We start from the raw sequence: 26,532 nt of genomic DNA, 5'->3' as shown, positions 1-26,532 counted from the left end.
GCCATTTTCTAAAACTATCCAATCACTGAACGTCACTTTCGATCCTTCATTTGCATACAAACTATCCAATCACTGAACGTCACTTTCGATCCTTCATTTGCATAACTATCTACAGTATCCCCCTACTGGCCCAGGGTGAGAACTTCAGTACATAACATAGACAGTACTGAGCAATGATTTGGCTGTACAAACTTAGGCTTGTGGTTAGCTCTCTGCCAGCTAATCTCAAGCTTGAAACCAAGGTATACTGTACGGTTTACTGTTTGTGCTTTGTCTAGGAGGGCTAAACCACGAACCCACATTTGGAGCACCCGTTAAGTCATGCATGGGTGGGTGTGGGAAAGCTGCATACAAATAAAACACTTTTTTAAATGAGTCGGCTACTGGCTGTTTCAAAATAGTCTTATAAATAAAGATATAATGCGGTGGAAGGTTCACAAGCTATGAAGGACTTGCTCACAAATTTATTGACAGCTGCACGAATTATGATAGCCAGGAAGTAGAAGGGGCAAGCAGAATGTAAAATGGAAGAATGGTATAAATAGGTGTGGTATATAGCTATTAATGATAAATTAGCATGTGCCATTAAAGTGTGACGGGAATATGCAGGGGAAATGATTTTGAGGAGATACGGAAGGTGTTTGTAGAATAAGTACTGTTAAAACGGAAAGGGGTCAAACCATTGCAAGAGGTGATGAAATTTTGGGAGGTTGGATAGTTACAATGGAATGGTCTCGGTGGTGGGGCACACATTTTCTCATTTATTTATTATTATTATTATAAAAAAATAAGTAAGTAAGTAAAATGCATTTTATTTTCACCACCGAGTTGAGCGACCAGTGCAGCCAGATGAAGAGGACCCTCAAGCCGTGTCTCGATTCATCTAGCCCTGAGATCTGCAAAGCTTTCTTCCTGGATGCCGATTCCCTCTTCAGGAATTGCTTCAGAGTAGTGAGTACCTTTTTTGGGGTCAAAACAGGACACAAGATATGAGTTTGCGGCTGTATGCACACCATCATTCCAGCCTACCTGAGCTCTGCGCCAGCTGCCCCTATGTCACCAAGCCAAGTTCAAGATTCTGGCAGCTCTGGTTTTAAAAGGCTCAGGATATAGGCAATGGCAGGGAAAACCCTTGCTTGAGACCCTGGAGAGCCACTGCCAGTCAGAGCTGGCTATATTGGACTTGTTGTTGTTGTTTAGTCGTTTAGTCGTGTCCGACTCTTCGTGACCCCATGGACCAGAGCACGCCAGGCACCTCTGTCCTCCACTACCTCCCGCAGTTTGGTCAAACTCATGCTGGTAACCTCGAAAACACTATCCAACCATCTCGTCCTCTGTCGCCCCCTTCTCCTTGTGCCCTCCATCTTTCCCAGCAGGAGTCTTCTCCAGGGAGTCTTCTCTTCTCATGAGGTGGCCAAAGTACTGGAGCCTCAGCTTCATGATCTGTCCTTCCAGTGAGCACTCAGGGCTGATTTCCTTAAGAATGGATGCGTTTGATCTTCTTGCAATCCATGGGACTCTCAAGAGTCTTCTCCAGCACCATAATTCAAAAGCATCAATTCTTCGGCAATCAGCCTTCTTTATGGTCCATCTCTCACTTCCATACATCACTACTGGGAAAACCATGGCTTTAACTATACGGACCTTTGTTGGCAAGGTGACGTCTCTACTTCTCAAGATGCTGTCTAGGCCTGTCATTGCCCTTCTCCCAAGAAGCAGGCGTCTTTTAATTTTGTGGCTGCTGTCACCATCTGCAGTGATCATGGAGCCCAAGAAAGTAAAATCTCTCACTGCCTCCATTTCTTCCCCATCTATTTGCCAGGAGGTGATGGGACCAGTGGCCATGATCTTCGTTTTTTTGATGTTGAGCTTCAGACCATATTTTGCGCTTTCCTCTTTCACCCTCATTAAAAGGTTATTTAATTCCTCCTCACTTTCTGCCATCAAGGTTGTGTCATCTGCATATCTGAGGTTGTTGATATTTCTTCCGGCAATCTTAATTCCAGCTATATTGGACTACTTGGGCAATAATGGAAGCTTCCCTATCTGCTGTCTCTGTTCGTGATGACAGAAGCAATGTTAGACCAAAACAGACGGTTCCGGATTTCTTCCCATGGGACTTACCACCTCTTTCTTTTAAAGGTGGACCCAGAACCATTCTATGTCCTGTGCAAAACTGACATGTGTGAACTGCAGAGTGTAAAAGCAGCTTGCACCTTGGCTGCGGCATTTGTGAACTTGTGCAGCAGAAATTTTGTTCCCTTGCAGATGCCGCTTCAATGTGGTAAGGAGGTTGTTGTTGTTGTTGTATGTTTTTTTTTGGGGGGGGGTTGGTCTGGCTGTCTTCAAATAATCTAAGGATAGCATAGTTAGGCTGTATGCCTGAGTCCCTTCTAATTCCTGGATCCACCAGGGATTCAACTGCTCAAATAGCCAGGCCAGCTTTTTTTATTAATGGCCTGAGTATGGGTCCTTAGGGTAACAGGGGAAGTGGCTCTGTGCCACAGGACAAATGGGTTGGGGGCCCCTCCCTCACCTGTCTAGTATTTAGAAGGAACCAAAACCTTGTGAGAGTTGTGTGTGACAGCTAGAAGCAGGTGGCAGGCTGTAGCTTGTGAGGGAGAGACATGCTTGATATCTGCTTGAATCCAAGGCCGTGGCTGTAGGTGAAGCAAGACCTCCTTGGGATGTTAATGCCGTGAGCTCCTCCATCATAGGTTCAGGTTGCATATATGTATAAATAAACCATATAGCTTTGAGACACCACCCTGTCCTTCATTCCAAGGAGGCTGAACTCTGGATAAGCGCCTGGAACCTCAGTAATCGGGGTGGCAAACAACAGTTTATAACCAAAACTGCCAGAATGTTTGGGTCTAGGGTCTAGGGTTGATCTGACGTGCTTGTATTATTATTTTATTATTTTGATTATGCTTTTCTACAGTTGACCTCCCCATCAACCTTTTTTATTTCAATTTTGCAGACCTGAGGCTGACAGACAGCAGCTTGCCTAAGACCGTGCAATGAGCTCATGGCAGAGGCAGAGACTCGCACTCAGGTCTCCCAGATCTCAAGGCCGACTCTCTAATGGAGGACCGACCACACACTGGCTCTTGATGTACTTAATCTGTTTGGAGGCCCAGTCTGCCAGCCAGCTACTACGTGGCTTTAGTGAAGAAACTCGGGGAATAGTTAGACCTGTCTAACTTTCAGATAGTTTCTGATTCCACTTTGTTCTGAAGAAGGTGAAAATGTCCCTTTCTGTGCCCAAAACAACTTTGATGTGCGTTTACCATAAAGAACATCCAGCGTGGAAAGCATCAAGCACAGTAGAATTTATAATAAATGGAAATGTGAAGATGTGTTAACAAATGAAGAATCTCATTGTAGAAGGGTGTCTTGCTCAGGCTGCAAACGGGGAAATCCAGGCTCTGAATTCTGGCAGCTCCGAATTTAGGATCCTCAGAATAAATGCAGAACAATTCCTGAAATTTCCCTTTGACACATGGCTGGTAGGTGTATTCAACACCTTTCAGCGAAATGCCTCATCTTTGCTCTTGCTTTCAATCCCCAAATCCAGCAATCATCGACATGAATTTGATATTGCCATGTGCTAAATCCATTCCTTAGAATACTTTTAAACTGCCTGTGCAGACTGAGTACAGTGGTGCCCCGCAAGACGAATGCCTCGCAAGACGGAAAACCCGCTAGACGAAAGGGTTTACCGTTTGCGATGCGCTTCGCAAGACGAATTTCCCTATGGGCTTGCTTCGCAAGACGAAAACGTCTTGCGAGTCTCGCCATTTCCCCCCCGCTTTTTTCCCCCTTTTTCAAAGGCGCTAAGCCACTAATAGCCTTTTAGCAGCTTAGCCGCTAATCCTTTAATAGCCGCTAAGCCGCTAAATCGCTAATAGTGCTAATCCTCTTAGCCGCTAATGGGGTTGCTTCGCAAGACGAAAAAACCGCTAGACGAAGAGAATCGCGGAACGGATTCTTTTCGTCTTGCGAGGCACCACTGTAATGGCATGTTAGAAATCACTGGATGAAATGTCTTGGCTGCCATATCACCTTAGATCTTGTAAGTTAAATAGACTGAACTATTTTGATTGCATAAGAATAAGAATAATAAACCAATTATTAGGAAAATCATGCCACGAGGTTGTCTTTATTTACCAGGGTTTTAGGGTTTTTTTGTGACAGATGGCAGTGATAGCCAACAACTTATCAACAACGGTTGCTCTGGAATATTTCAACAGTGAGCTTAAAGCAATTTATAAATACAATGTAACAAACAACAAAACCAGTAAGAGAAACATTAAGCCAAATAAAACCATTAATTAAAAAAGAGAAGATTGCCTTCATTTTAGATGTCCATTTAAGACATTGCATGACCGCCATATAAGACACTGTATTATGAAGTTTGTGCAAGACACACCCTGGGAACTGTAGTTTGTTAAGGGTGCTAGGAATCGTAGCTCTTGGGGTGTGAGGGATATGCTTTAAATGTATGGTGTGTACGCTCCTTTTGAAACTAACTGCAGGTCAACTTCCAATTTGCCTCACAGGAAACCATTCGTAAATGAAATAAATATTGTAATATATCTTGTAATACAATATAAACATATGCTTGGCTCTTACTGCTTTAGGCTTCAAGAGAAGGCTCACATGACGGACTGAATACACCTTCATGTGGAAAAATGAGTAGCCTCTGAACCACAGAAGCTTTTGTCATAATTAGTTCTTAAGATGCAGCAAAGAACAGCAAACGGTTCTTGTTGCAACACACCTGTACATATCTCATCAGATGCTAGTCCCATTGAGTTCAGCAGGGCTTGCTCTCAGATAAGTTTGAGGGATCCCCAAGGGGTGAAAATGAAGGCTTGGAAGAGATGGGCAACTTGGGGGAGTCGATGGAAGCACCTGCTCAGAGGACCTTTCTCATCACATCCACACCACCACACCCTTAAAGCATATGGCTTTGTCCAAAGCACCTAGAGATCTATAGTTTATCCTAATACCTGTAGGATTTGCACCCACAAAACCATTCATTCACTCCATTTGTATCCTGCCTTTTTTCTCCAAGGAGCTCAAGGTGGCAACTAGGGTTCTCCCCCTCCTCATTCAATGCTCACAACCCTGCAAGGTATGTTAGGTGGACAGAGGCAATGAGTGGCCCAGTTTCACCCAGGGAGCATTATGGCAGAGTGGGAATTTGAACTCTCCTCTCCCAGGTCCCTGTAGTCGCTACACCACGGCCTACTAGAGACAGTGTAGTGTAATGGCCAGAGTGTTGGACTAGAACTTGGGAGAACAGGATTCGAGTCCCCACTCAGTCATGACCTTGAGGGCCAGTAACCGTCTCTCAGCTCTAGCATACAGTGGAGGAGAGCGAGAAGCGTATACACCGCCTTTGGAGGGGGGAAAAAGGTATACACGAAATAAATAAGACACTAGAGGGGCGGAGTGGGGGAACTTTATTATAACTAAGGAGAGTAACACCCGCGGAGCACAGCATGGCTTGCCCCGCGCGCATGCGCACGCGAGGGGCCCCGAGGGGGGAACTCGGACCTCAATTCCAAGACGAGGAGAGGTAAAGGGGCGTGTTACGGCTGGCGGCGGCCTTTTACGACAGCGAGCGGGTTTCCCTTGACGGCAGGAGGCGCCGGAAGTAGCGGAGCGCAGGCGGAAGTGGGAGAGGGGGAAAGGAGAAGGCGGGGAGCAAAACAAAAAGGGAGAGGAGGCGGCGGCGGCGGGACGCAGGCGGTGGGCGCTGGGATGTGAGGTGGAGGACGTGGGGCCGGAGAGGTGAGGGGACGCAACTGGGGCGGGGAGAGCTAGGGAGCTTCCCCTTTTCCCTCTGGGGGGGGTCTCTGAGGTGGAGGAGGAGGGGGGCTGAAGACTTGGGGGGGGAGAATGTGGGAGGGAAAGCGTTCTGTGCATGCTCAGAGGCCCTTTCCCCTTCTCTTCCAGTCTGGGAAGGCCTTCTCCGGTCAGTGTCCCCTTATATCTCCCCCTCTCTCTTCTATATACGTTGTTATAACCCCCTCTGGAAGGGGTGGCCTTGGAGGGGACTTTTATTTTTTGCTCGAGGGTTTTCCCTCCCCGTTTGTGGCTTGTCGCGCGCCCCCAATCTCATTGCTCCCCTTACACATAGTTTATTGCTTATAAGTGTGTGTGTGTGTGTGTGTGTGTGTGTGTAGGATATATACACTGGTTTTCTCATGCAGTGAGGCTTAAAAAACAAATATCAGTAATTACAATTTTAAGAACCTGACGGTTCTTAGCGTAGCGGATAAAGCAACCCGACAAACGAACGAGAACTCTGAAAAGGGGAACCGCTAAGGCTCAGAAGCCAAATCAACGAGCTCTCCTCTAGAGTTTTTCTCCCTCCCTGGTAATTAATGTAGAACTCCTAGTAGCCACTTGGGTGACTCACAGCCACTCCCCGCCGCTGCATTAAAGCTCTTCGTCCCCCATGGCATCTCCCCAGGAGCTCTTTTCCCTCTGCTTGTAGCTCCCCTTGCTCCTCTCGCAGCTGCTCTCAACTCCTCAGCTCCTTCAAGCGTCCTCTTGCTTTGTTCCATAGCCCAAAGGAAAGGCCCAGCAGAGTAGCTCCCGAGGTGAAACTTTTTAATCTAAAATATATACACCCTTGGTAGCTGGGCTTGTGAACTGTTTCTCAGCCAATGCTCAGGGCAGTTTGAAATTTTAAAATGGCATAGTAAAGGTCTATTAAGAATACTTTTCATTGCATATTCATCTTCCATACCCCCTTTAGGAGCTGGTAGTGGAGTGGGGTTGGTGTAACCACAGTTCAGCATAGTAAAGGCACAGGGTTATCTTAACAGCAATATGTTGAGTTATAAGAACCTGGGGGATATGCGAAACTTTACTGCAGAGCCTACAAAAGGAAGCTAGTAGAGATGGATTAGATTGATAAGGAACTGAGCAGAAATGTTTTGAAAAATACTGTATGTGGACACTTGTTATGTTTGTAAGCCTGAGTGCTGTAACAAAATGAAGCCTCCCCCCACCCCCCCCAAGTTGGCTCATAAAACTAGCTTTCTTTATATTGCTTCGTGTAAGGGATGCATTTCTAAAAAATAAAGGTTAAAAGCTGTGAAGAAATGAATTTCCTTGGTGAATTATGTTGGGGAGTGGTTATGGCTTTCTGCAAAATATAAATTAGCAGATATGGGTGGTGCCATATTTCTGGAGAAGTTCCCATGGAAGTGCATATGACCCCTCCTTTAGTGACTTTTTAGAGGATTCCTGCAGCATTTTAATTTCAGTCTACTTTAAATTTTTAATAGCTGTTTCTTACAGAGGTGTTGACTGCTTAAAGTGGTATAATCATAATTTTAAATTGTTGGTTTTGTATCTCTTACGACTGGTTTTATATGTTGCCTTGTGAGGACACTTGTCCTGGAAGGCAGGATATAAATCTTATCATATAATATAAATAAATAGAAGAAGAAAAGTTTGGATTTGATATCCCGCTTTATCACTACCCGAAGGAGTCTCAAAGCGGCTAACATTCTCCTTTCCCTTCCTCCCCCACAACAAAAACTCTGTGAGGTGAGTAGGGCTGAGAGACTTCAAAGAAGTGTGACTGGCCCAAGGTCACCCAGCAGCTGCATGTGGAGGAGCAGGGAAGCGAACCCGATTCACCAGATTACGAGTCTGCCGCTCTTAACCACTACACCACACTGGCAGACTCTAGAGCAGACTTGGGGTGCTTTTAACAAATTATTTACTTATTAGTGAAGGTATACTGTAGTATACTGTATTAGGGGGTGGTAGGCTCTGTTCCTGAGCCCCCTTCTAATTCTTGGACCCAGCACATTCAATTCCTGGAATAGCCAGGCTTGCTAATGTGGTAATGGGCCACCAAGGGAACAAAGAAATTGGCTCTGTGCCTGAGGTCAGGAAGTGGCTCTGTGCCCTTCCACAACTTGCTAATACTTTGAAAGACAAAGGCCAGAGTTGAGGGTTGCGTTATGTGAGGTAGAAGGTAGAGGTTGCAGGCTGGAGAGTCAGAACCATTCCTGTTTTATGCTGGAGTCCAAGGCTGCAGCTAAGGGAGGAGCCTTGGTTGCTACAGCTGTGGGCCTCTCCATTCTAGGCGCAGGTTGTATATATGTGCAGATAAGCCATATATCCTAAAGACACCACAATCTCCGCTGTCCCTCATTCCAAGGAAACCGAACCCTGGGTAAGCTTCTGAAACCCCTGGAATCTTGCACCTCTCAGAGATTGGGATGGTGTGTAACAGTACTACCAGAATTGGCCAGAACCAGGAAATCAGTATTCCTGTAGTTAGTGTTAGTCAATGTTTGCTTATTTGTGGTGCTTGCTGAGAAAACCATGGGATTTCCCCCTCCCCCACATGTGCATACAAACGTTATCTAGTAGTTTGCCGTCTACTTGCTGTAGGTGATATGGAACCACTTAAGCAAATATTCATAGGAGACTTCTGATTCTGAGCAGCCTTACTTGAACTCCTTTAGTTACTACTCTTCGTCATCTGTAGTGAATTGGAAGGGAAGATAGACTTTGTCCAGGCTACGTTAACAAGCAGAAGAGATGATTGCATAAATCCAGAAGCTTGTTTCCACATAGTATTTGCAACTAAAGGTTAATATTAACTAAACGTTAGGTCATTTTAATGATCATACCTGGATTGATTTTTTTATTTAAATATATACTTTTCCTTTTTTTAGCAGGTAGAGAGAATGAAAGAAAGGAAAGATGTCAGAATGTTGACCTCTGTGTGGCAGTATAATGGAAGGAAACATAACGGAGGACGTCTGTAATAGATCGTTTGGATGGCTTCAGCAACAAAATAACGATGCTAGACCATGGCTCTGGAAATTCTCTAACTGCTTTTCAGCTACTGAACAGAGTTTCCCTCCTAGTGCAAAAGCGGTAGGATTTTGGCATACATTTGCTGAGTGGAATGCTAGTACACCAGTGACCTATTGAAGGTGCTAAGTGTTCTGTTTGTGTCATCAAAGAGAGAAGGTGCAATGTATATTAAGATATTTAATACTCCCCTAAGGGGAAGTTTCCTTCTATCCCAGAAACTGATCATAAATGTGTCCTGCCCTATTAGAGGTGAGGAACCTGTTGTGCCTCCCTCCCCCCCCCCCAACCTGGGACAGTGGACTTCAGCTGCCATCAGCATGGGCACTGGTCAGGGAAGATGGGACTTGTTGTCCACCTGGAGGTTCATATGTTTCCTACATTACACACAGATTCCCATTTTTGCTTTAAATGTTTAGACCAGTAAGCCCGCAACTCAAAATCACATATAGTCAGAGCGCGTTGGGTTCAGTGGTGGGTGGGTGATAAAGAGAGAGGTTTCCTTCATATTGAACCTGCCACCTTGACGTTATCAGCACCAAGCTCTAACCAACTGAGCCATCCAGGTAGTAAAAAAGGAGGGCTTGGAGTATGCCAGCAGTTCCCTTTTAACAACTCTTTACCTCGCTTTCACAGCATCTGTTTTCTGCCATCAGTCCCCTTGTTCTGCAGGCAACTGCAATCAAATCTTCATTCTGTTCCGCTTCCTGTGTTTAAAAAAAAAATCTAAATTGGTTCAAAACCCGATAAATATGTAAAATGAATATATGAAGTTTGCCTTTGGCCTACATAATGTTAAACGTGTTTAGTATCTGAGTTCCATGCCCTGACAGGTTTTGTCTGTTAGAGCCGTAACCTGGTGCTATAAGACTAAATGTATCCTCTGATCTTCTTTATAATGGCTCTCTACCCCTCAGAACGAGTCCATGGAGAATAAGAAAGCTGCTGTGGATTTGAAGGATGCGCCACCCCCCCACCATGCTGCTTTGAAACAGTTCCCAGCTGTCCCCCTTCCCAGTGATCACGCCCTTCAGCAAAAGCAAATCCAACTTTCATCTGGTTCCAAAGTAAGCTGTTGTACTCATAACTCTGATTCTTCCGTTCATGCTCCTCAGCTACGTTTTGGTGGTAGTGGTGGCAGCAGCAACAGTGGTGGTGGTAGCTTGATTCACCCTGGCACAGTATTAGACTCACAAGGCACCGGCACAATCACTTGTCAAATAGGGTCAGGGTTTGCCTATCGGTCTGCATCGTCATTCAAGAACGTTCCAACGCGAAGCGGCGTGGCAGGAGTGGCCAGTGACTTGTCTGGAGTGTGCCTGGAAAACGATGTCTCTTCTTGCCCACATTTCCCCTGCTGTGGGAAGCTCCACTTCCAGTCCTGCCACAGCAACGTCCACAAACTGCACCCATTTCCTACCCATCAGAGCTGCACAACTTCGGGCTACTTCTCCTGTTCTGAATTCACAAGTGGGGCTGCGGGGCTTTTGGAGGAGCACGTTGCACAATCGGAGCGAACGTCTTGTGCTTGCACCAACTCGCTGCACCTAAAAGTGGCACCTTCAGTTTGCTTAAAGGGCTCTCACTACTGCACTGAGTGTCTAACCAAGGTTTGTACCACACCATTTATAACATACTGTGTATACTGAAAATGTCAGCAGAGTATTTGGATGTTTTGTAGATTTAACCTGATATCTCTAGCCTTCCAATTAATATCATGTTGATTTAAACTGTATTTGGAATTGGGGTGGATGGTTGCCAGCTTCATAGAAATGTAAAACCCTCATTCTCTTGCGTCTCCTAATCCTGTTCCGTAGTTTCTTGAGGAGCAGCATACTGCATCTAAGTGTTCTAGAATAATAAACTTAGTATTCCCTTTTGCTGGCATACAGGTTCAGTTCAGCTAAAGCTCCAAGCTATGGTTAGATGCTACATCAGGAGTTGCCAGCCTGGTGCCCACGGATGACATGGCGCCCATGAAGGTTTCCAGTGTTGTCCCTGGGAAGGTGTCCTAGACTCTGAACTTTCATTTAATATTATTATTATTATTATTATTATTATTATTATTATTATTAATGTCTTTAGTCCTCCTAGAAAGGAAGTTAATGGGGTAAAATATGCAGGTACCTTGTTAGTGATTTTTGTGAAAGGGGAGTAATATGGCTACCTTCTATATTTGAGGGGTGATCACTGCTTTTATTAGACAACAATAGCAGCAGTGTATGTGAAAGAGATCTCCATAACCAGGACCAGCAGGGCATAGCTGACATCCCATGGGAATCATAAGGTTGTCATGGGTGGCTGTCGCTCTCATTTTGTGTTTTGCCACGCTCTCCACAGCAACCATTTTGTGTTACACCATGCCCACTCCATGACAGCCATTTTGTCACTGAAGCAAAGGTGTTTTTCATCGTTCCCCCTGTTGCATTATTATTTGGCCCATCAAACAGATGCTAAGAAAACAGCATATTGGGGGGGGGGGTATTTTTTAAAGGTGAGTCATGTTTCTTACCTGAAACTAATGCCAAAGCAGAAGAAGTAACTCAAATCCTAAACTCGAGAATAAATGTTGAGGTTCTTTAATAAGTGCAGTCCTATCACATTGTTGCCAGCAAATGTTGCTTCTTCAGCGACAACTTTTTGGCACTTGGGCAACGAAGCCTTTTAGGAGGGAAAGTTTGCAATGTGTGATCACATGTTTATGTCCACCCAGGCCCTACCACAGTAGAGCAGGGTAGGGATTGGTTACCAGAAGCCTGTGCTGTGGGCACCCACAATCTCCCATTAATGTGAGATGCTATTTTTACTACAGATGTATTTACAGCACCATTTGGATTTGTCCCTTGAGTTAATGTGGCAGTCTTTTAGCCTGTTTTTTTCCTCCTCTCTGCCCTGTCAGTGGTGGAGACTGAGTGGGATGCGCATTGGCCTAGATCCAGTGAAGCAATTACAGTATAGCCTTATGTCTCAGTCCTGCACTGTTCTCAAGTTGTGCGCTTTCCCTTGGACTCCTTGCACCACGAGAAACAGAAACAGAAGAGGGAGACTTGATTCCACCCCTCTTCAAAGTGAGGAAGCTGCCCCCCCCCTTTTTTAAAGTTGCCAACCCAGGGTATGTATGAAATGTATGAGCTTAACTTATATATATAGACCCTTGCAAAATCATAGCAGGTCTCCTTGTCCTGGAATGTAGGTCAGTTGACAACATGCTGCATTTATGTCTCTTAGTGTGGTTAATAAGTGATGCTGAACATTTTCCCAGCAGCCATCCAGGGAGAGTTTGGTTGATGCAGCTAAAATATGGCCAAATACAGCTCCTCCAAATGTCCAAGCTGCACCTGTCTCCCTCCCAATATGTAATGGCTGCGGAACCAAAGGAGTAAGAAAAGAGAAGACTTTACTTTTGGCGAGCAGCTTTGGTCAGTTGCCACAGAAATACGGTAAATTGGTTGGTGTGCTTTTAAAAATGAATCATGGACTGTTTGATCTGTTTTAAGAGCATTATCTCTTTTAAGTGTTGCCTTTTGGGGTTGTCCTTTTCTCCCACAGATTCATCTGTTAATGGATGTTAATTATTATGGCTGCATGGGACTAACAGGTTCAGAGGCAATTCCTAGTTACTGGAGAATAAATGTGGAAGGGGGGCTGTTGAAATCCTATCCTGCTAATGAGCTTCCTGAAGGCACCTTGATGGTTATTTTGGGATGCTGGATTAGATCAGCCTTTTTCTTTTCTTTTTTTAAAATCCAGCAGGGCTTTTACTACATTCTTTGAAGTAGATGGGCAAAATATCTCTATCATTATCCTGTTAGCATATTATCTGTGGCTGTGATGGCATGGAATGTAGCCTGCAGAATTGAGGCAGGGTGGGGGAGGAGGCAAGCAGGCCAGTCAGCCAAACCAACCCATCCTTATTCACTGCTGTCACCAAGTGGCTATCCATATTTCTCTCTTAACAGCCCTTTAACCATCTGGACTTTAAATAGCCCAGTACACTGGTCTTGTCCATTGCCGTTTGCATTGCATAATGTGTGAGAGAGAACTTTCTTTAAAACCTCAAAGTCTCAATTCTGCTGAATTCCTTTTAATTGTGAAATGTCAGAAGCCTCACATTGGTTTTTTTCTTAGTTCTGCTTATTGAAATTAAAGATCCCTGTTTATCTCAGGTGGAGTGAAATGAAATTCCACCATGTAAGGGTCGAAAAGTGCCTTTATACTGGAGTGATTCCATTGGCCATAAAAAGTTTGCTCTGGAGTAAATGTAATGTGGACCACAGATGGGCTGATGTTTTAACTAATGGTATTGTGCTGAACATTTCCCCTGATATATCACTTAAACTAGATGGATTTAATCCATGGGTGGTTAACTTGTGGCCCTCCAGATGTGATTAGATCAGGACCTTTGAAGAGCCCCTAAGCAGCATGGCCATTGGTCAAGAATTATGGGAGTTGTAGTCCAGCAACATCTGGAAAGCTAAAGGTTAACCATCCTGACTTTAACAGTTCTCTGTGTAATTAATCCCCCAGGTATAGCATTCTAACATCTGGCAAACTTGTGAAACTGCTGCAAATTCTAACAATAGCATATGACCACTTTCTATCTTTTCCAACTGTAGGATCTCCAGAGGTTGCTCTAACAGGCCAAGTGCTAGAAAATTTGCCTCCCATTGGAGTCTTTTGGGATATTGAAAACTGTTCTGTTCCTTCTGGCCGTTCAGCTGTGGCAGTGGTACAGCAAATTCGTGAAAAGTTCTTCAAAGGCCACAGAGAGGCAGAGTTCATTTGTGTGTGTGATATCAGTAAGGAGAGCAAAGAAGTTATTGAAGAACTGAACAACTGTCAGGTAAGCCTCTCTCCAAAAGTTTGACCTGGGGAAGCGAATAGTTCCTGAAACCAGAGTTGGAGGGAGGGTCTCATACGCCAGGAATCTCAACTAGAGCACTCATGGCAGATGGCCATCCAACCCAGGGGCGAAACTAGGCTTTATTTCATCTGGGTCAAACACTCAGTTTGGCACACCCCCACAGACATTTGCATACACACAAACACACAGGCTGGGACCCTCAATGGCACCCCTCTGGAGGCTTAAAAACCTCCAATGAAGGAGAGTCCACCACCTTCTGAGAGAGTCCACCGTCTGTTCCGCTGTCGAACAGCTCTTGCCATCAGAAAGTTATTTATGATGTTTAGTTGGAATCTCCTTTCTTGTAACCTTCATCCATTGATTTGGGTCCTACCCTATGGAGCAGGAGAGACTTTTATTTTTCCAGCTGCATTGCTGCATCTACAGGAAGCTTCTCAGGTGTTTTATTGGGCCCTGTTGTATTTAATACGAATGTTCCCTGTATTTCTTTAGGTGACAGTTGCACACATTAACGCAACAGCAAAGAATGCAGCTGATGACAAACTCAGACAGAGTCTTAGAAGATTTGCTGATACTCACGCTGCACCAGCCACTGTGGTCCTTGTATCAAGTATGTATAAACAGTGCTTTTAAAAAAACTATGTTTTTGTGGTCATTTGGTTGGTTTTTGCACACGTTTTTGCAGTGTTCGGGAGCCAAAACTTCCGGTAACTAAGCTGTTTGACTTCCAACGTACGGCTGTACTTGGAAACAGCTTTGGGCTTCATTGAAATATCCATTAATGCTCCTTCAAGTTTCCAGGTTTAGGAAGAATACAGATTGCTAGGGCCACAGTCAGTCATGGGAGGCCCTCTAAGGGCCTTGTACCAGCAGTGGCTGGGGCCAAAGGCAAAAGTAAGTGGGGCCACATCTCTTACATAGGCTGGCATTATTAGAACTCAAGGATGTATTCTAGCTAAGGAAACTACTGGGAAAGGGTGCAAAGTGGGTCTGCAGAGACTCCCAAAGGCCATAGATTTGGATCTAGAGTGCTGCATTTGGCTCTCAGGTTGGCTCTCACGCTGGTTCCCTTGCCAGACTGAGCACATCTCTGGAACATTAGCTGCCTTGCTTCCAATTTGCCGGTGGTGACTGGTGCTGCTTTCAGTGCTTGACCACCTCCTTGCAGTACATCCTATGTCAGCGTGCATTGGAAAGTTTTTTGTCTCCTGCAGTTCCTTTATAAAGAAGCTCTAGGAATAGCATCTCACAGAGACTTTCTTCCCAAGCTTGTCATTGAGGAACGAAGTCATAAGGGGGAGAGGGGGGGGAGGTGAAATTATACATATAAAGCTGCTGAATGAAGATGCACTTTCCTGGGAACTTGTTAATTCTGTAGCCTGGAAAATCTCCATGGAACTTGGTTAAAACTGCCCTTCTCTCCCACTGCACACACACAGTAATGCAGTCTAATAGCGTCCTCTGTCGGGGTTTACGCTGGGGATGCAGATTCCCCTGGTTCTCCATACGGTAGTCTGATAACATATCAAGAGCCACAGGTTTCCTCGCTCTGCTTTACACTCTGGAGCACCACCTTCTCAACCTGTCTGATACATCTGTATCTTCTTTCTCCTCGGTTCAGGGTGTAATCTGAGCCATGGCTCAGTTGAGGAAGGAACACAAGTAACTAGCTGCCTTCTGAGTGTGTATGAAGTCTGTTTCCTCCTTGTTGAGTAACTACAGCCTCCCCTTAACTCATTCAGGGTTTGGGAACTGCCGTTTTGTAGTAGAAATAAGAGTCAGAAACTGCTGCCTCCTAGGGCAGCCGGCAGTTGTTTGAGCGCACAGAGCAGCCTTGTAGCAAGTCAGACCATGGGTGTCTCTAACCCAGTCGTGTCTACTCTGACTGACTGGATCTCCAAGGTTCAGATGGAGGTTTTCCCCAGCCCTGCTGCTTGAGGCCCCTTTAACTGGAGCAGCCAGGGGACCTTCTGCGTGCAAAATATATGATTGGCCAATGATCTGTGGCCCTGCATATGAAGGCAGGCCATTGAAAGCTAAGGGTGAAAAGAGCTGCTGTGAATTCCTGCCTTTGTCTCCTTTAAGTGTGAGCAAGTTTTTCTAAAGTCACACTTTAGGGATGTCCACAAGAGACACCCTCTCATATTGTGTCCCCTTCCTGGCGTTCTCCGCTCCCCATCCCCTTCCTCTCTTTCCCATCTTCCAAAGTGGAAGGAAAAGAGGCAGTCAAAGAGTGAGATAAATTTATTGCTGGCAGATTCCATTTTGGGGAAGGGGGGAGCGAGGAATAAACAAGCTACTGAATGAAAAAGATGATGTTTTTCATTTACCAATGAGAGTCACAAAAATAGGTTCTCATTTTTAGTTCTGAATTATTCTGTGCGGCTGGGTCCTTATTTGTGGAGGCAGGCTGCCACCTGATTCTTGAAATGAAATTATCCTTGCAGGGGTTTGGTTTTTTTTAACAGAGGCAAGGCAATGAATAGTAGCGACCAGGAAAGAAAACAGGGTCCCAGTACAGTATGGCTTTGTTGCCATATTGCAATATATCTTGATGTTCCTGAACAATTGATCTGCTGAGGCTTTTGGGGGGAAACACCCTATGAAAATGTGAACTTGTCAAAACCGTCTTCAATCAATGATTTATTGTTGCTGTTGGGCTTATGTTTTTCAGCTGACGTTAACTTTGCACTAGAGCTCAGTGACTTGAGACACCGTCATGGTTTCCACATAATCTTGGTGCATAAAAATCAAGCTTCTGAGGCTCTCTTGCATCATGCTCACGAGCTCATCAGATTTGAGGAATTCATTTCAGATTTGCCTCCAAGATTGCCACTGAAAAAACCAGTAAGTGATTTTCCTCTCTGGTTTTTAGATGACTTGACTGGAGCACTAGCTTCCATTCAGCCAAAGTAATTGTATTTCTAGATGTGGCTTAGATTGGTCCTGGGTGTGATATGCAAATCTTTTAACAACTCACGTGCCAGCAATACATGGTTAAACAGCTAACTCCTAGTTTCACAACAAGACTCTCCAATGCTCCAGTTGCATGTTAAAATTTCCTTTTAATGTATGCCAGCTTTACTCTGGGAACAATAAGCATTATGTTGCTCAAAGTGAGCATAAAACTTAACTGTTTTGTGAACTCTCAGAATACAGAAGGAAGTGCAAAATTTGGGACTTCGGTTGCAGGTTTTCATGAAAAGTTGAAGTGCTCTTGATTTTGTGGAGGAGCTTGCAGTGATGTTGGTTTGCCCCCTCATTGCAGCAGGTGGCTTGGGTGCAACTGCAGGTCTTTGTCCCCTCTCATATATTGCAGAGGAGTTGGGGACACTGGATGGATTTACATATGGAAGCAGACAGGAAGAGGAAGAAGAGTAGGGGTGTCATACTCCTCCAATGAACATTAGGCAGCCACCATTTTAATTGCCCAGCCATAGAATTGTAGATTTCTAAGAGACCCCAAGGGTCATCTACTCCAGCCCCCAGCAATGCAGGAATCTCAGCTGGAATAGAATCATAGTCCACTGCCCTGGGACATGGGTGGACACCCAAGATGGATGCTACATTGCCCCAGGGCAGTGTGGGCAGTTAAAAAGGCAGAAGAGGAGACCCAGGGCAGCAGTGGTAGCTGTTAAATAGCCTGGCAATTAGTGGTGTCTGTCCAAAGCTTAATCTTTGGAGTCTTTATTGGCCCATGTTCCAAATTTTCTTGAGCACAAATAGTCCATAAGCTATGGTTTATCTGTATTGCTGTTTCTTAATGATATAATACCAGCATACTTTGTCTTCAACTATGATTCTACCCCCTAGTCTCCAGAAACCCACTAAAAAATAGCCGTTGTCTTTTAGGCATGCCATACCCTGCTATATGTTTACAACCTGCCAACAAACAGAGACAGCAAAAGTGTCTGCTACAGGCTCCGCCGTTTGTCAGACAATTGCGGAGGGAAAGTACTGACCATTTCCGGCAGCAGCGCGATCCTCCGCTTCTTAAATCAAGACAGCGCTGAGCGCGCTCAGAAGCGGATGGAGAACGAAGATGTCTTCGGCAACAGGATCGTCGTTTCTTTTACCCCTAAAAACAAGGAGCTTGCTGAAGCCAAGAATGCAAGCTCTACCGGAGTGGAAAAAGTGAAGTCACCTAAAAAAGCGAACAAGAGCTCAAAGCTGTGCCTCGTGGGCAGGGACTCCACTGATCCATCAGCAAAAGCTGCTGTGGGAAAAGGCTCTGCTGCAAAGAACACCAGCGTGAAGAGCTTACAGGTAATAGCTTCATTAATTTAAAACTCTGAGATGGGTGAGACATATTCAGCCTTAGAGGGGGGTTTTTTCTAATCCACTAGTCTGCCCTACCCTTTGTCACCAGCCTCTCTGAAGTGTGTCCATCTAAGTCAAACCCAGAGTAGATCTATTGAAATGTGTGGACTTGTCAAGTTACAGTGGAAACCACACTTTTGGCCTTAGTGTCACATGCACTGCAGGCTCTGTCCCTCAAAATCTGCACACTGAGCCCAGGTGTCCATAAATAGGTCGTCCTTGTATTCTGATGAATGTGCTAAACCACCCAGTTGCAGATGTTTCTACTGAACTTGCAGGGGACACAACCAATGCCATGTGCAGTGTTGGGAACTGGGTTTCTGCTTGCTGCACCCCAAGGTTCCACTAGCTGGTGTATAATAAGGAATTGTATTGTGCTTCCCATATTTAGATTCTGCTTTTGCTGCTCAAACATCTGCACTAGTTGCCCACATGCTACTGGACCTGGTTCAAGGCTCTTGGGTCCAGGTTACCTTAAAGGCTTGATCTCAGATAATCCAGGGGAGTGCTCTTAATTGTCCCATGTGTTACAGAGGCCTGACTGGCTTTGACCTGAATTCAGGCTTCTAATGTTGCTGGTCCCATGCTGCAGAATATTTTTCCAGCAGAGATTCGGCAGGCATCCGGAATTTTTCAAGAAGTTACATGAGATCCTGATGGACTATATGGATTACAATATGATTCTGATGGGAGATATGAATGGAGTGGTGTCTACAAATATGGACAAGGCACTGAGACAGGTAGTCACCAAGGATGGTAGACTACCAAAAACTTTTTTTGACATGACTGAAAATATGGATTTAGTTGACATCTGGAGAACAAAGAATCCTATGGGAAGAGAGGGAACTTTCTTCTCTGAGGCTAAAATGACATGGACAAGAATTGACCAAATTTGGGTAACTAGAGGACTGGCTCCGAAGACTAGTAAAGTGGAAATCTGCCCCAAAACTTGCTCCGACCATAATGCTGTGAAGATGGAAATGAAACTGACGCCAATTGGCTCCTTTAGATGGAGGATGAATGATACTTTGTTTAGGAATGAAGAAGTGACTAAGAAGGCCCAAAAAACTCTGAGAGAATATTTTGAGATAAACATGAATACTACTGTGGAAAAAAGAGTAATCTGGGACGCAAGCAAAGCGGTTATGAGAGGATTTCTAATACAACAGAATGCAATCAAGAAGAGAATTCAAAATGAGAAAAAAGATATAATCCTGGAAAAAATAAAGGAAGGAGAGAAGAAACTGAGAGCGAAACCAAAGTCGCAGGAGATCCTGAAAGAGATAAAGTTATATCAAGTACAATATATGAAAATGATGAATCAGGAAATAGAATGGAAGATTAAACAGATGAGACAAAAGACATTTGAATCAGCAAATAAGTGCGGAAAATTGTTGGCTTCGCAAATGAAAAAAAGACAAAAACTTAATACCATTACGAATTTGGAAGTGGAAGGAAAGAATATACAGAATCCAGTGGAGATTAGAAAGTGCTTCCAGAGGTATTTTAAACAATTATATACACAGGAGACGCAGAAAGAAATGGACATTGACAGATTTTTGGAAACTAATGGACTACAAAAAATCTCTCAGGAAAATAAGTTAATGCTGAATTACAAAATAACAGAACAGGAAGTAGAAGGGGCCATTGAGAACATGCAATTAGGTAAATCCCCAGGACCGGATGGTCTGACTTCAAGATATTACAGATCTCTGAAAGAATGCTTAATACAACCTTTAAAGGAAGTCTGCAATGAAATACTGGAAGGGAAAAGGGCACCAGAGTCGTGGAAGGAAGCTTATATTACACTTATACCGAAAACAGAGACTGAAAAGACACAGCTCAAGAACTACCGCCCCATATCACTGCTTACTGTGGATTACAAAATTTTTGCAGATATTTTGGCTAAAAGATTAAAAAAGGTGCTAGCAGAAGAAATTCATAAAGCTCAAGCGGGCTTTCTTCCGGGCAGACATTTGTCTGACAATACGAGGAACATACCGTATATTTTGCCGTATAGGACGCACTCTTTCCCCTCCAAAAATGAAGGGGAAATGTGTGTGCGTCCTATGGGGCGAATGCAGGCTTTCGCTGAAGCCTGGAGAGCGAGAGGCGTTGGTGTGCACCGACACCTCTCGCTCTCCAGGCTCCAGGAAGCTATCCGCAAGCCTTGCGCGCCCGGGGGGACTTCCCCTGGGCGCGCAAGGCTTGCAGGCGGCAGCCTGCAGCGCGGAGCACGGGGCGCCCTCCGGAGGACACCCCGTGCTTCGCGCAGGTGTTGGCAAGCCTTGCGCGCCCCGGGGAACTCCCCCCGGGAGCGTAAGGCTTGCGGGCGGCAGCCTGGAGCACGGGGCGCCCTTCGGAGGATGCCCTGTGCTTCATTCAGGTGTCTGCAAGCCTTGCGCGCCCCAGGGGAACTCCCCCCAGGCGCGCAAGGCTTGCGGGCGGCAGCCTGCAGCGCGGAGCACAGGGCGCCCTTCGGAGGACGTCCCGTGCTTCGCGTAGGTGTCCGCAAGCCTTGCGCGCCCCGGGGAACTCCCCCCAGGCGCGCACAGCTTGCGGGCGGCAGCCTGCAGCACGGGGCACCCTTCGGAGGACGCCCCGTGCTTCGCGCAGGTTTCAGCAAGCCTTGCGCACCAGGGGAGCTCCCCCCGGGAGTGCACGGCTTGCGGGCGGCAGCCTGCAGCGCAGAGCACGGGGCGCCCTTCGGAGGATGCCCCGTGCTTCGTGCAGGTGTCCGCAGCCTGCCGCCCGGCGCGTGGGGCGCCCTGAAGCAGAGCGCCCCTCATGCCGGGCAGACATCGGCCAGCCCCACAAGCTTTCCTTTATTTCCCCCCCCCAAAAAAGTAGGTGCGTCCTATGGGACGAAAAATACGGTAATTAATATTTTAGAAAAACTACAAGTGAAGATTAATACTAAAGCAGTTCTGATATTTGTGGACGCAGAGAAAGCCTTTGACAACATTTCTTGGAGTTTTATGAAAAAGAATTTACAGGGGATGGAGGTTGGTCAAGGTTTTGGAAATGGTATAGGTGCAATTTATTCAGAACAAAAGGCTAAATTAATTGTGAACAATGTAGTGACGGAAGAATTTAAGATTGAGAAAGGAACACGACAAGGTTGCCCAATCTCTCCATTGCTTTTTATATCGGTTTTGTTAAATATGGAGGTTTTGTTAAATATGATTAGAAGGGACCAATTGGTTAAAGGTATACAAGTGGGAGCTAAACAGTACAAACTGAAAGCATTTGCAGATGATTTAGTATTGACTTTACAGGAGCCAGAATCTAGTACTAAAAGAGTACTGGAACTGATTCAAGAATTTGGTCAGGTAGCAGGCTTTAAGTTGAACAAGATGAAAACTAAGGTCTTAGAGAAAAATTTAACTGTGATTGAGAGAGATAAGTTTCAGAAGGAGACAGGATTAACACTGGTTAAGAAAGTGAAATATTTAGGGGTTAATATGACTGCTAAGAATGTGAACTTATTTAAAGACAACTATGAAAAATGTTGGATGGAAGTGAAAAAGGACCTAGAAATATGGTCAAATTTGAAGTTATTGCTGTTAGGCCGAATTGCTGTGATAAAAATGAATGTATTGCCAAGGATGCTGTTTCTGTTTCAAACATTGCAAATTTTGGACAAAATGGACTGTTTCAAGAAGTGGCAGAGAGATATTTCTAGATTTGTCTGGCAGGGCAAGAAGCCTCGAATAAAATTTAAGATTTTAACTGATGCTAAAGAAAGAGGTGGATTTGCGCTGCCAGACCTTAAACTTTATTATGAATCAGCCGCCTTTTGCTGGCTGAGAGAATGGCTGCTTCTTGAAAATACTGATGTGTTGGACTTGGAAGGTTTTAACAATGTATTTGGTTGGCATGCATATCTGTGGTATGATAAGGTCAAAGCACATAAAGCGTTTAAAAACCATATTGTCAGAAAAGCATTGTTTAATGTCTGGATAAGATATAAGGATTTGCTAGAAAATAAAACCCCAAGATGGTTGTCACCATTGGAAGCAAAGGCTCAGAAAAAACTCAATATGGAGGCCAAATGGCCAAAGTATTGGGAAATTCTGGAACAAGAGGGAGACAGATTAAAACTGTAGAGTTTTGAAAAATTAAAAAATAAAGTGCGAGACTGGCTCCATTATTATCAAATAATGAAGGCATATAATTTGGACAAAAAACTAGGCTTCCAGGTGGAAAAATCAAAATTGGAAACAGAATTGTTAGATCCCAAAGTTAAGAATTTGTCAAGAATGTATAACTTGCTGTTGAAATGGAATACGCAGGATGAAACAGTGAAATCTGCTATGATTAAATGGGCACAAGATGTTGGACACAACATTATCATGGCTGACTGGGAACAGTTATGGACCACAGGTATGAAGTTTACAGCATGTAATGCCTTAAAAGAGAATCTAATGAAAATGATCTACAGGTGGTACATAACACCAGTCAAGCTTGCAAAAATCTATCATTTGCCCGATAATAAATGCTGGAAATGTAATGAGACTGAGGGTACATTCTTCCACCTTTGGTGGACATGCCCAAGGATTAAGACTTTCTGGGAGATGATTTATAATGAGATGAAAAAGGTATTTAAATATACCTTCTTGGAAAAAACCAGAGGCCTTTCTCCTGGGCATGGTCGGCCAATTGGTGCCAAAGAAGGATAGAACTTTCTTTATGTATGCTACAACAGCAGCAAGAATCCTTATCGCAAAGCATTGGAAGACACAAGATTTACCCACCCGGGAAGAATGGCAGATGAAGTTGATGGATTACATGGAACTGGCGGAAATGACTGGCAGAATCCGAGACCAGGGAGAAGAGTCGGTGGAAGAAGACTGGAAAAAATTTAAAGTTTATTTACAGAAATACTGTAAAATTAAGGAATGTTAGAAGGATGCTGGAATGAAGTTACATGGCTTTAGCAGAAAGGTTACAAAGAATTACAAAGAATGGGTTAAAGTGGAAAATTTAAGGTTAAATTGGGTTAAGATAAATTATGGAACAAAAATTGAGTAAGATGGAATGGATTTGCTGAAACAGCAAATTGAACTAGAATGCAAAAAAGAGAGGTGTGAGGAGGTCGATGAAACAAGTAAATGAAAGATAAAGATAGGGAAACATTGGATGTGTTTTTAAATGCTTGTTTTTCTTTTTTCTGTTTTACTGTATTGTTCTTTTCTTTTTTCTTTTTTATGTATTTAATTTTTCATTTTTTCATTCTTTTTTTCTGTAATCTCTAAACCCTTAATAAATATTTAAAAAAAGAGAGAGAGATTCGGCAGGCATCCTTGCATTTGATTTTCAGGCATGTCTTGAAGGTATTATTATTCTGACAGACCCTTGGAGCTGCTTACAGATTTTATTGGACAGTCATCTTAATGATTGTTTTGTATTGCTGAAGTTTTATGAGACGGTTCTATAAATTTACACATAAATGATTTTCATTCATTTATGTAGCAAAATGTGTATACTGAAAAATGAACAGCAACAACAACCTCTAAGCGGCTAACCAGAAATATAAAACATTCAGAGTCTTGATAAAAGCAAGGAAGTCCAGGTATTTGAAAGCATTCAAAAGATGATTAAAATAAACAGTAGCTAAAAAGCAATAAATCACATGTAACTTCTACATGTCTGGATAAGTTGCCCAAACAAAAATGTTTTAAGCAAAAACTGAAAAGAGTATTGTGAAGGTGCCTGTCTGTCGTCAGTAGGCCAGGAATTCCAAAGTGTAGTTGCTTCTTCTAAGGAATATTATTCTTAATATGAATTGAATTTATAAACTGCCCTATACCTGCAGGTCTCATATTCATGTCTAAGTTGTGGGTTGCATTTAGCCTACCATAATCCCCTCTTGCTTGCTGACCTGCATAATTTTTTTCTTCAAGGAACTTTGCCGCATGGAGTCAAAGAATGTGAACGTTACCGAGAATCACAAAGACCCACTAAAAGAGGACACTGCGTCATTGCAAAGTAACTCTAGTGCATCAAGTTCTACAGCCCTGGCAACCAAGAAAGCAGGAGCAGGAGACTCTGCTCACAAAAACAGTCTAAAGTATGTCAGGTGCAAGTTTGAATTTTGTAAAAAGCAAGAATCAAAATTGCAAGCTAATGAGGCCATTCTTCTTTATGCAGGAAAGATTCTCTGGCAGCCAGAAGCATCAGCAACTCCCCAATAGAGAGAAAAGAGAAGGATGATGTATTCCAAGTTAGCTACCCATCTGCTTTCAGTATGCTCACAGCGTCAAGGCAGCTCAGTCCTGTGCTGATATCTCAAAGTCGCTGGTCCTCTAGGTAAGCAGCTCTTGCAGTCCAAAGCTCTGACAAAAGCAGAAGACCCCTGGGCTCCATTTTTGGGGATTTCTCTGAATTCTCCTTTGGAATGCTTGTGCAGGGATGAATCCACCCTGAGGTCTGCAGGGAAGCTTGTCATAAGAGCCAGCCCAAGATGCTTGGGAAACTTAGATGGGTTTTAATCTTCTTTCTCAGTATTCATGTGTGTCTGCATATATATACCTGTCACCAGTGGATTAGTGCAGTGGTCTGAAGCCAAACTGAGGAATGTAGAAACTGGCTTATACTGCATATAAGATCCATTGGTCCATATCACTTAGTATTGTTTACATCAGCAGGAAGCCACTCTAGGGTTTCAGACAAGGGATATTCTTGGTGCTACCTAGAGATGCCTTGTGTATGCAAATTGCTCTGCTACTGAGCTATGGCCCTTAAGCTCTCTCCTCTGCTTTCATCCCCTTGCTGTCCTCTTGAGTGTTGGCTAGTGGTTGATCCATTATCTGTCTGCACATTCAAGCAGAAGAGAGCAATCCTTGGTGTGTGAGGCTGGCATAGGCAAACTCGACCCTCCAGATGTTTTGGGACTACAACTCCCATGATCCCTGGATAATAGGACCAGTGGTCAGGGATGATGGGAATTGTAGTCCCAAAACATTTGGAGGGCCGAGTTTGCCTATGCCTGGTGTGAGGAATTGAAAGGTCACAGTGACTAACCTGGGATACCCATTTTTGTAACATGTGACTGGTGATGTTTGGAGACACTAGACCTTTTGTTTTTAAAAGTGAAAAATGGATCTTTACACAAGAATTTAAAGGTTGCTCTGTGTTTCTGTATTATGTGAATGTGACACTTCTTGACTTCATTTGTTCGTTGAACAGATGTGTGTAACTCCAGTCCGTGTGTTGCGAAATAGACCTGTTCGGGATTTTTTGCTGCTCACTGGAAGAGTACATGCTTTGCATGTCAATAGTCTCAAGTTCAGGTTCAATCCCTGAGACCCCCATCCGAAACCCTGGTGTAAAGACCTAGAGATGGGGTAGCCAGCATGGTGCCCTCTAAATACTGTTGCATTATGATTCTCGTCAACCACAGCCAAGATGGTCAACAGTCAGGGATAGTGGGAGCTACACTCCCAACATCATCTGGAGGGAGCCACATTGGCTATCCCTGAGCCAGGAAGACCAAAAATCTGATTCTAGTATAACTAACTGGATTCGGCATTTGAGATATTTCATATCTCTTAAAGAAAAATTACCTTGCTCTTTAAATGCCTAAAGCGATTTCTCTCTCCTTGTGTGTGTTGTGTACAGTGGAATGAATAATTCTAGAACTCCCTTGCTTTCCTCCCTACTTCATTAGGAGTGTGTCCCCAAACCTCTCAAACAGATCTTCTCCACTCGCCTTCATCAATCACACTGGTAGCGGGGACTACCCAGATCCTTTTGCAAACGGAGCAGACATCCAGATTAGCAATATAGACTACAGACTGTCCAGAAAGGAGCTGCAGCAAACTTTGCAAGAAATCTTCTCTAAGCATGGCAAGGTAAACATCAGAGTTTACTTGCATTTGCCCTGTTTCGGATTTTGTGGATGCAGCTCAAGAGCAGAAACTCTTGTTCCTCATTGCAGATCATTTCAGAGCGGGTCACATGTTAAAACAAATCTGCATAAACACAGAAATGGATGGACTACAACCATTGTGCCACCTGTGCTCTAGCCATTATTCAGCTTTATTGACTACAGAGAACCAGAGCTCTGCAGTGTTGGAGAGGGTAGTTGGGGCTGATTGTGTCGATGATTCTGTACATACACAAGTATCATATGTCAATCCTGGTATTTGTGTGCTGATTTGATCTCTTATTTCAGGTAAAGACTGTGGAACTCAGTCCTCATACTGATTATCAGCTGAAGGCTATAGTACAAATGGAGAATTTACAGGAAGCAATACGTGCTGTCAACTACCTTCATAGATACAAAATTGGCAGCAAGAGGATCCAGGTTTCGCTGGCTACAGGAGCTACCAATAAATCCCTGGCACTGGTTAGGTAATTTTAAAATAAGCTACAACATCTAACATGGAGACTTTTGAAAGCTGAGGATTAGCTATGCATCAAATAGTTAGAATAGAGTACCAATTGGTGTATTGGCACTGGTAAAGAGTGAAACGCCTGCC

At 44.1% G+C, this 26,532-nt stretch overlaps 2 protein-coding genes across 9 annotated transcripts in view; both read left to right on the top strand.

Annotated features, from left to right (window-relative positions):
• The window catches only part of LOC128401423 (uncharacterized), a 95,266-nt gene extending 92,178 nt beyond the window's left edge, over positions 1-3,088 (top strand). For 2 of the 3 annotated variants that reach the window (XM_053364448.1, XM_053364450.1), the window contains 3 exons: positions 829-951; positions 2,143-2,284; positions 2,981-3,088. In XM_053364448.1, coding sequence (XP_053220423.1) covers positions 829-951; positions 2,143-2,284; positions 2,981-3,024 — 309 coding nt within the window. In that variant the 3' untranslated portion in view covers positions 3,025-3,088. Of the gene's footprint in view, positions 1-828; positions 952-2,142; positions 2,285-2,980 lie in introns of those variants that run through there. The other variant, XR_008327470.1, reaches the window with a different exon arrangement.
• A 2,596-nt stretch (positions 3,089-5,684) lies between these two features.
• MARF1 (meiosis regulator and mRNA stability factor 1) overlaps positions 5,685-26,532 on the top strand; it is a 39,437-nt gene continuing 18,589 nt past the window's right edge. The window contains exons 1-12 of one of the 6 annotated variants that reach the window (XM_053364004.1): positions 5,685-5,802; positions 8,721-8,925; positions 9,780-10,472; positions 12,128-12,302; positions 13,479-13,705; positions 14,219-14,336; positions 16,401-16,573; positions 17,579-17,992; positions 23,953-24,119; positions 24,200-24,358; positions 25,719-25,902; positions 26,226-26,404. In XM_053364004.1, coding sequence (XP_053219979.1) covers positions 8,782-8,925; positions 9,780-10,472; positions 12,128-12,302; positions 13,479-13,705; positions 14,219-14,336; positions 16,401-16,573; positions 17,579-17,992; positions 23,953-24,119; positions 24,200-24,358; positions 25,719-25,902; positions 26,226-26,404 — 2,633 coding nt within the window. In that variant the 5' untranslated portion in view covers positions 5,685-5,802; positions 8,721-8,781. The other 5 variants (XM_053364002.1, XM_053364003.1, XM_053364000.1 and 2 more) reach the window with 5 other exon arrangements.

Source organism: Podarcis raffonei, chromosome 14, assembly GCF_027172205.1.
Source record: "Podarcis raffonei isolate rPodRaf1 chromosome 14, rPodRaf1.pri, whole genome shotgun sequence".
Taxonomy (NCBI): domain Eukaryota; kingdom Metazoa; phylum Chordata; class Lepidosauria; order Squamata; family Lacertidae; genus Podarcis; species Podarcis raffonei.
Note: the sequence above shows the minus strand (reverse complement) of the source record. Positions and strands in the feature narration are given on the sequence as shown.